The 10288-nt window shown below is 36.9% G+C and overlaps 1 protein-coding gene across 1 annotated transcript in view; it reads right to left on the bottom strand.

The window, feature by feature from the left end:
* Positions 1-4685: 4685 nt before the first annotated feature.
* The window catches only part of GSTCD (glutathione S-transferase C-terminal domain containing), a 112627-nt gene continuing 107024 nt past the window's right edge, over positions 4686-10288 (bottom strand). Inside the window, exon 12 of the mRNA XM_059067437.2 lies at positions 4686-7382. Coding sequence (XP_058923420.1) covers positions 7246-7382 — 137 coding nt within the window. The 3' untranslated portion in view covers positions 4686-7245. The remainder of the gene's footprint in view (positions 7383-10288) is intronic.

Here is a 10288-nt window from a genome sequence, read left to right as displayed (position 1 = left end):
GAGTGAGCCCTGCTCTATGTTGGGACAGGTTTATAAAGGTAAACATCCAACTGACATTTGTTGAGAACCTTTTCTTCTCACTTTAGCTTAAGCATATTCCCTTTTGCCTTTTCCTCCTTGGACAGGGAAACTAATTTACCAGTATTTTCTGCATAAAAGCTATTCAGATGACATAGGCAATAACTGTCACTGCTTATTCTTCTTTACACTGGATTTGCTAAATGTGTTTGAAGAACAATAAACAAAATAAAAACAACATAAACCCAAACCATAAGAAAAGCCCACACGCCTGATGCTTGGATGTATGTCTACAGATGGGAAAGGAAAACCTCATATGCATTTTCACCCCACATGGAAGATGTTAAATATATAGTATTCATTTTATAAACATTCACTGAGTTCCTACTATGTGCCTGACACTGGACTAAGTACTGAAAGTATAATGGTAGATAAAACAGACTGCTTGGAGCTTAAATTCTATGGAGGGACAAATAATAAACGTACAGAGACATATTGTGGGGAGATAGCGAGTAACCGGGAGAGGCCACTTTAGTTAGGCAGAAAGCTTCCTTCTAGAAGGTGACAGCAGCTAACACAGTATCTGACTCACATTATGGAAATGTTCAGGATGCTTTAGATCAGTCATCCAGTAAATATTCTCTTCTGTTTGCTGTTGAACTTTGTTTTCTTGCTTGATTATAAACTGTTGTTATTCAGGTCAGATAAACTAGACCTACAAGCAAACAAACAAATACAAGTGAACAAAACCTGGCTTCTTTAGAGAGCTATGAAAAAGGAATCCTGCAAAAGCAAATAATGACTCTTTTATTGTAAATATTGAAAAAAGATTCTAATATTTGGCTAAGTCTTTCAGGCAGAACATTGAATTCTGTTACATTTTTGCTTCCTTTAGATCAGTGATGATGTTATTTGTGGTCACGGATCCTTTTGAGAATCTAATTAAGACTATGGCCCCTCTCTCTAGGAAAATGCAGGTCTATTTGAACCATAGGCTACAATTTCAGGAGAGGGTCACACATTCTCTGTCTCTGGTCACAAACCCTTGAAATTATTACCAAACATAAAACTTACTTGCTAGATGTCAAAATGTCTTATAAAGCTGCAATAATTTAGTGAGTATGATTCTGGTACAAGAATTCAATAGAAAAGAATAAAAGTGAAGAAAGTCCAGTGCATACTTAGTATTTTAAAGGCATCTGGAATCAATGGAAAAAGTTAGATTTTTATAATAGTATGGTGAAAAGTAACTAATAACATAAAAAGAAATATTAGATTTCTACCTCAAACCACCCACCGAAAGGAATTCTTGCTGAGTAAAAGATTTAAATGCAAAAACTAAAATTATTAAAGAATTAGAATACCAAAAATATAGGTGAGTATTTTTTTTTATCACTGGGTGGGAAAAATCTTTCTAAGCAGAGATCACAAGAAAAAGAGTGACATATATGATAAAATGTGTATTTTAAATTTTATAACAGCAAAACAAAAACAGACACAACACCTTCCCCCATAAAGGCCAAGTTAAATTGTAATGTAATTAACAAAAGTCTTTAATCCATAAATAAACCTTTAGTGTAAATCAACTATACTCCAATAAAAATTTTAAAAATAAAACAACTCAGAAATAACTACATATATAAATATATATTTTTAAAAACCCTTTACTAATCCTTATATAAAAGATGAAAGTACCAGATGAAAAATGAGCCAGAAATATGTACACAATACTTGACTTCAAAGCAAGAGGTCAATATAAGTGGATTAAATGAACAAATTGATGAATTGGCAGAATGTAAATGGCCAATAAACATATGAAAAATATGCAATTATATGAATAATTTCAAGAATGACTATCAAAACAAAATAGGATTTTTGACCATCAAATTGGCCAAGATTAAAACAAAATTCTGATAATGCCTGTGTTGGTTAAGAGTACAGGGATATAAACAATCATACATTCCTAGGCATGTAAACTCATACCTTCCTGAAGGAATATTTGGCATTATAGATCAAGCACTTTAACACAGGAGGCAGAATTTGCAAATTTGAAACTCCATTTAGTAGAAGTTTCTCCAACCTTCTATAACAATAAAAACAACTCCTTTGAGCGTCTTCTGGAAAATTCCTCTCTGAAAGTAAGTATGAAAAGTCCACAGAGCAATGTCAGAAAAGCTTGTGGCACATACATGCCTTTTCTCTCTTTGATGGATCCAGTAAAATGCCCTACACCAAGGCAATAGCATTCAGAATCTGTTTCTAAACTGGAAGATACAATGGCCTTTTCTATTTTCTTCTTCCTTCCTTCTTTTCCTTTTCTTCTCTTTCTCCTTCGACTATATTGTTTATGGTACATTATTGTTTGCAATTATCTGCAACCCGCCTCCCCCCCCCCCCGCACCCCCCACCAAGGTTATATACACATCCCCACCCTGTTAAACTCAGGAGTGGCTATGTAATTTGTTTTTGTCAACAAAATAAGGGAAGTGCAGTATTACAGATCTGAGCAGAATCTTTAGTAACCAGCTAGTTGATAGTTTGCCATGCCTATTTTTCCTTTGCCATGAGACAAGCTACGTTTCTAGTAGAGGCTGCCTGGTCAGGTGTGAAGATAATGTAGAATCAGCGCTAACGTGGATATGTAGTGTGAGCAGAAAATACATCTTTCTTGTGTAGAACTTCAAAAGGTACAGGGATTTAGTTAGTATAGGCTGTTTCAGCTGATCCTAAGAGGATTGTGGAGGAGCCTGAATTTGAATATTATCTCTGTCATTCACTGGTTAAACTCAAATCTGGGTCTGCTCTTACTATGAAACGTTGGCCTTAGTTCTGTAAAATGGGATTACTAATGGTGTTTAGCTTTTAGGGTCATTACAAGGGTTAAATAACTTAAAAAAAAAGACTAAATAAGTTATTATCTGTAAAGAATAGTACCTAGCAAATACTAAACACAGTATTATTGTTTGTTAAATAAATCCGTGTGTGTGTGTTTGTGTTTGTGTGTGTGTGCAGAACAAAGTCTAGGAAGGAATACAACACAGTATTAAGTTACTTTAAAATGCTTCCTCTTTTTGTTTAGCCACATCTTCTAGTTTTTCCTCAACAGGCATGTATTTCTGGTGTAATCTAAAAATCTATTCAAAAACTCCTAACTACTTTGCATTGAGAGTCTGTTTTTAAAAAATTGTACTTTAAACAAAATGTACGGCTTATTACAATTCCATGACTTCCACAGGAATATAGCTCTAATTATACTATGAAAGTCAATAGAAAAACAGGTGTCAGTATGTGGAAGTTCTATTAACAGCAATTTTCTGGAACCACGGAGCTGGCAACACTTGTAGCCAAAATCTTGAGAATGAGGTAAAATATTTAACTGTTGTTATGCACATTTTACTTTGCATGCATGCTCTGAAAATATTTTGTTTTCTAATATGACTGAAATTTGTCTCCTTAAATAAGATAAAGTTGTTCCCTGCTTCTCTGGGCCAGGCTCAGAAGTCAATGAACGATAAGCTCTGGCTTCTAATATTACAACCATGGGGGAGACAAATCATTGAGGAGCAGTGTTGCTTTTGATGGGCAAGGGTAGGGGTAAGACCAGGTCACTTTCTGGGATTGTTGTCACTGCAACAACCTTCTTGCTGCCTGCATCCAACCCCTTTTATTTGCTCTGGCTGAGAAGAAGCCTTGGCAAGGATTTACACAGAAAAAATCATGACCCAAGAGCAACGGTTAATACCCATGTCTAGGACTGGCCACAGCCATCACAGCTGAAAAATTCCATGCCTGAGAACAAGGGTGGGAGAACAGTGGGATCACTTCCTTTTTTATTCTCCATATTCATCATATGGGCTTTTTTTGTGTGGGTGGGGAAGGGGTGCTTTGAGTCACCTGGGGAGGATGGAGAAGACTCCTCTGGATGGTGCACATTCTGTGACAGGTACCTAACTCCAGGGAAGTTAGGAAAGGTGTCCCTCAGGAGGCTGAGTTTAAGAACAGAAGGATGAATGAGATTATGTTAGTGGGAACAGCATGCAAAAACTCAAGGTAACAAACTCAGAGCTATCAAATAATAATAAATAAAACATCTACACTGAAAATTACAAAATATTGTGAGATTAATTAAAGGAGATCTAAATGCATGGAAAGGTACATTATGTTCATGGATTGTAAGACTCAATATCGTTAATGTGTCCATTTCCCCTAAACTGATCTAAAGACTCCAGGCAATACCAAAAATCTCAGCAGCCTTTTTGTTTTTAAAAGAAATTGATAAGCCAATTAAAAAATTTATATGGAAAAACAATGGATTTAGAACAGCCTAAATAATCTGCAAAATAAAAAGTGAAATTGGAAGACAAACTACCTAATTTCAAGACTTACTCTAAAGCTCCAATAATCAAACAGATTAATGGAACAGACCAGAGAATTCAGAAATACACTCATACATATACATCTATCGATTTTCAACTGAGAATTCAGTTGAAAGTCAATTCAATGAGGAGAGGAAACTTTTTAAAACAAATGCCACTGAAACAACTGTATATTCCTCAAAACCTATCTCTATAAGTGAATATTGATTTGAGATGTATCATAGACCTAAGTGTAAAAAGCTAGAACCATAACGTTTCTATAAGAACATAGGAAGAATGTTTATAATCTTAGGGTAGGTAAAGATTTATTAGAGAGGACACAGAAAATATTAACCATAAAAGAAAAATATAAATTACGCTTATTAAAAATCGAAACATTCATTATAAAAATGAGTAATAAGCAAGCCACAGACTGGGAAAAATAGTCTCAATACATTTATATGACAATGGACTCATATCCAGAATATATAATCAACAATAAAAAACCCCAAATTACCTAATTTTAAAAATGAGCAAAAGACTTGAGTAGACACTTTATAAATGATGCTTAACATACTAGTCATCAGAGAAATGAAAATTAAAACCACAATGAGATACCATTTCACATCCACCAGAATGGTAAAAATTAAAAAAATTGACAACATCAAATGTTGGTGAGGATGTAGAGAACTAGACACTTTATACGTTGCTGGTGGGAATATAAAATGGTACAACAACTTTGGAAAATTGTTTGGCAACTGACATTCATTTCTTCAATGACCCAGCAATTCTACTACTGGGTATTTATCCAAGAGAAATGAAAATATATGTCTACAAAAAGACATACAAGCATATTCATAGACCTTATTCTTAATATCCTCAAAGTGAAAACAATCCAAATAAATACCAATAAGAGAATGGATAAACACATTCTGATATATTTATATAACGAGATACTACTTAGGAATAAGAAGAAAGCATTGATACACACAATGAAGTGGATATTTCTCAAAAAATACCTTGTTGAGCAAAAGAAGCCAGACACAAAAGACTATATACTAAATGATTTCATTTATGTGAAGGACAAAAAGGCAAAACAAATGTAGGGTGATAGAAATCAGAGAGTGGTTGCCTTTGGGGTGGGGGAAATTGAACTGAAAGCACATGAGAGAATTTTCTGGACTGACAGAAATATTCTATATCTTATTTCTGGTGGTGGTTGCATGAGTATATACGGTTGTCAAAACTTCTCAAACTGAACACTCAAAATCTGCTATTTTATTGGCTGTAGATTTTTCCTCAATTGACAAAGAAAGCCCTGGATAAAAGAGCATGGTGTGTTTATAGGTGCAAATGACTAAGATATTCAGGGCTGATGGTTAATTCTTTTCTTTAATTTTATCCCAGAAAGCAAGAGTTCAAACGCCTGTCCCCTTTATAAATTATTCCTGTATTTTAATCCACAGTGATGAAAGAGTTATTTATTAAAGCCCTTTCTCCTCATGATATGTGTCATACGGGGGGTTGAAAACATCAAAATTGATGAAATAAATCTTATCTCAAGCGGGATAACCCAGGACACGTAAAAAATAATTAGCAGCATGTGAGAAAAGACCTGCCATCGGGTTTTAAAAACTTTGGCTGGTGGAATAAGGACAATTTGGGTGGAGAGAACTACTCAAATAAGCTTCCATACTCAACTCCTTCCACCTGCAATTTATACTCAGTACGTTTTACCAAAAAAAAAAGATTGGTATCTGAAAAACAAATCCTGTGACCATACATTATATTATGATGTAAAGAAGAACTTAACTAATTCATGAACCTTTCTCTTGTACATGATTTACTTTTACAGGCAAGGCACTGTGTCTGTTGCAACTCATCTTTGTATCCTTAGACAAATCTAGGTCAGGATCTTTTAAATAATGGATCTGCAACAATTATTTATTGACTTGAATTAATAAATCAATGTATTTACTGATTAGTTAGAATTTAAGTCCAAATTACATGATCCTGCAATGGGACATTTACTGAAATTATTTAATATCTTCATATAAAATGTTTGAACCAGCAGTGATCTTATTTGGTGATTTATGAGAAATATATTTAAAAGAAGTATATGAAATGATATATAAGTCCAACTCACCCCGGCTTAAAAATATAAGCATACTGTAACTATCTGACTAGATTTTTCTTTTTTTTTTTGTGGTGCGTGGGCCTCTCACTCTTGGGGCCTCTCCCGTTGCGGAGCACAGGCTCCAGACGCGCAGGCTCAGCGGCCATGGCTCACGGGCCCAGCCGCTCCGCGGCATGTGGGATCTTCCCGTACCGGGGCGCGAACCCGTGTCCCCTGCATCGGCAGGCAGACTCTCAACCACTGTGCCACCAGGGAAGCCCCTGTCTAGATTTTTGAAAAAAAATTATTTAAAAAGTACAATTGTTAAAAATATAACAAACAAACCCCACTGAGTCTAGTTTTGGTCTCCACTTGAATCTCTAAATGATTTTAAGGCTGCAAGTACATTCTTTTGAACTGAACCCCACACTGGCAAGATCAGAAAAGCTGTGAACTGAGAAAGAAATCGTTATTCCAGTAATGGAAACTCCTCTCGTGAGTATCACTCTGCTGGCAGCTGAGACTTCAGGGGATTCTTACTATGAAAACCAGCAGTCCTTTAATCACAATTACAAGAGCATTTGTGATGCTTTGCAGGCAGCCTTCCTCCAAGACTTTCCTGCTGTGTTCTTCCCTGAGCACAATAGGTTCAAGATGGCTAATGCTGTTTCCTAGTTATGCCAAGACCCTCCTGAATGCCACTGGGCTTTCATCACAGAGATGGATGGCAGAACATCAACCGTGGAATATCTCATTCTAAATGGGGACTCCCACGATCATGTTATTTTTGGGAGAGCAGCTCTCTGGCTCCATGGATATCACTTGAATGGAGTAGCCACGTTCTTCTGCAGCTCTTGCTCGATCCAGATCCACCAGGAACATGCACTGTTTCCCTGAAATACAGTAAAATGGTAACATGAGACACACTTCAGCTAACAGTGCAGCTTCAATTTGTTTAAGGGACTCTATACAATGACAAAGTCTACGAGTACTATGCAGAATGATGTTTGCCCCCAAGTCCTGTTCCGTCTCTTTCAATTTACTTCTTTTTTTTTTTTTTCGGTACGCGGGCCTCTCACTGTTGCAGCGTCTCCCGTTGCGGAGCACAGGCTCCAGACGCGCAGGCTCAGCGGCCATGGCTCACGGGCCCAGCTGCTCTGCGGCATGTGGGATCTTCCCGGACCGGGGCACGAACCCGTGTCCCCTGAATCGGCAGGCGGATTCTCAACCACTGCGCCACCAGGGAAGCCCTCAATTTAATTATTGATCAGTATGGACAGAAGACAATTACAAATATACGACATTTCACAGATTTGTTTCTGCTAGTAATTTAAAGAATGTTAACCTTTTAAAATGTATTTATAAATAAATTTCAAATAAAAACTACAAATTCTATTTCCCCCTTTGGTTAAAAATCCATTTGAACACCTTTCCTCTTCATGCTCTATGAAAATACATTATCTGCAATATTGTGAAAAAAAAAATATCTGTCTTTAAGAATGTCTAAAAGGGCTTCCCTGGTGGCACAGTGGTTGAGAGTCTACCTGCTGATGCGGGGGACGCGGGTTCGTGCCCCGGTCTGGGAGGATCCCACATGCCACGGAGCGGCTGGGCCCGTTAGCCATGGCCGCTGAGCCTGCGCGTCCGGAGCCTGTGCTCCGCAACGGGAGAGGCCACAACAGTGAGAGGCCCACGTACCGCAAAAAAACTCCAAAAAACAAAAAACAAAAACTCTAAAATAACATCCAGACAAAGGGATACCTGAAAGGCATATTATATTTTGCACATGGAATTTTTAGGAACATGAAGAAATAATAGAAAAATATTTGAGAAAATTCTCAGTTGTGTGCTGATTATTTCAGGTGGATGTGTAATGTTGAGTGTAATATAATCTTAATTTAATAGAGCTATTGTACCCTTATGAAATAGCGGTAATTCAATTTTCTTTCTAATCTTGGAAAACAAAAGAGGAAACTTGACTGGCAAGCAAAGCAGATATTTTGTGTCCTTTGGCAAATGCAAATTTCTATTTCAAAGTAGCTAAGGAAAAAATACTGACTTGGGGTTGAATATATTCAAAGCTAAGCTTTACTTTTACACTTTCAATTTATTTAAATTCAATATATAAACTTTTTCATCTTCTTGGAAAAAGGTTACTGACTATGCAGAACTTCATTTGTTCCATTTTTTCCTCAATAATTATAATAATTCCTATACATTATTTTAAAATGATTTATTTGAATGACAGCAGAAATTGCTAAGCTAAAAACACCTTTAAAAGTAAAGACGTAACTGAAATAGAAAAGTTCTTCTGTGGAAGACAGATGAATCCTCCCAGAAAAACTGTGGAAGGTGAAATCAGTAGGTAAGAAATTGACAACGAAAGATTCAGATTTAAAACGTGTTGTACATTTCCCCTAAAAGGCCCCATGCCAAAAAGGATCAACTGCAATAGAAGCGATATAAAAAGAGATGTCTAGGATTCTATTTAGGCTAAATGGCCCCCTCTTCATCAACAGCTGCATGGCTGACATTCTTCTTTTCCTTAAAATATTGTTCCTCCTTTAAGACATCTGTAAATGTCCCCCCTTCCACCCCACCTACCTTTCAGTTTAAAATGAAACATTCTCTCTCAGAATGGGATGCTCTACATTCCTTCAGTACCCACTCTGGGTTTACACTGCAGCTCATTTACCCTTGGCTTTGACCCCAGTCCAGTTAATTTTTCCTTTTGCATTACATAGAAGAGTCTCATGTTTTTACATGTTGAAGAAGTATCTTCACAACTGAAAGTCAGTTGTTGGTAGTCTACCTTTCGGGGGTCTGGGAAGCTTCCTAAAATGTTCACAGAACAAAAGTATGGTTCAAAGAATAGATGTAGACATTTCATAGAGTCTGTGACTTTGAACCTGACTTTCCCTCCCTTCATGCCAGCAATCTTGCCAAATGCTCCTCCTCCTCCACTCTAGCAATTTCCCTCCCAGCCACTCCCTTCTGCTTTGATGCCTAAAACATCAACATATACACCCCCATCCATCACACCAATTATGCCTTCATTGACTCTAGTGGAGCTGTAGCAAATGTAACTTTATACACACACACACACGTAAATTATACCTCTTTCTATATATAGATTCATCTGTTCATTCAACTACTCAAAATGTTGGGAATGGGAAAAAGAGGAGGAAGAGGGAAAGAGAATGAAAGAGGTTGCATGCAGGAAAGAGCAAGCTTCTTCCATATATTTATGCTCCAGGGTGTAGAAAAAGAAGGAAATCACTTGTTCCCTCAGACTCAGGTCTCAAACGCCTCTCCAACTGTGATTATCTTGCTATGCTGACCTTGAGTTTACAGTTTAAGGATAACTATTTCTCATACAACATGGTCCCTGAATGCAAGCTAATTACTACACCTGGTGCTGAGCCAAAGAAACAGCAATCTGTTTTCCACTATATCATGATGGTCTCCAATGCGGGGCTTTTCTGAATAATTTTTAAGATTAGTTTTGACTTTATTCAAACATGTTAAGCCCTAATTTTGGAACCTAACCTTCCAGGGATGTGACTCTATCACTGGGGGGTCATTGCAAAAATGGAGCTTTATGTCTGGAATCAAATAATTAGGGTTTCCAGGGTGACTTCACCATCCACCAGCTGAAGGATCCTGGGCAAGCTCTCCCATCCGTAAAATGTAAACAACAGCACATACTCCATAATTAATTTTATAAGAATTTATTGAGATCATGGGTGGACATTTAGCTCAGAGCTTAAACGTGCAATAGCTGTTAGCTGCTATTATC

The sequence above is a fragment of the Kogia breviceps genome, chromosome 6 (genome assembly GCF_026419965.1).
Source record: "Kogia breviceps isolate mKogBre1 chromosome 6, mKogBre1 haplotype 1, whole genome shotgun sequence".
In the NCBI taxonomy this organism is placed as follows: domain Eukaryota; kingdom Metazoa; phylum Chordata; class Mammalia; order Artiodactyla; family Physeteridae; genus Kogia; species Kogia breviceps.
This window is presented reverse-complemented; position numbering and strand designations above follow the sequence as displayed.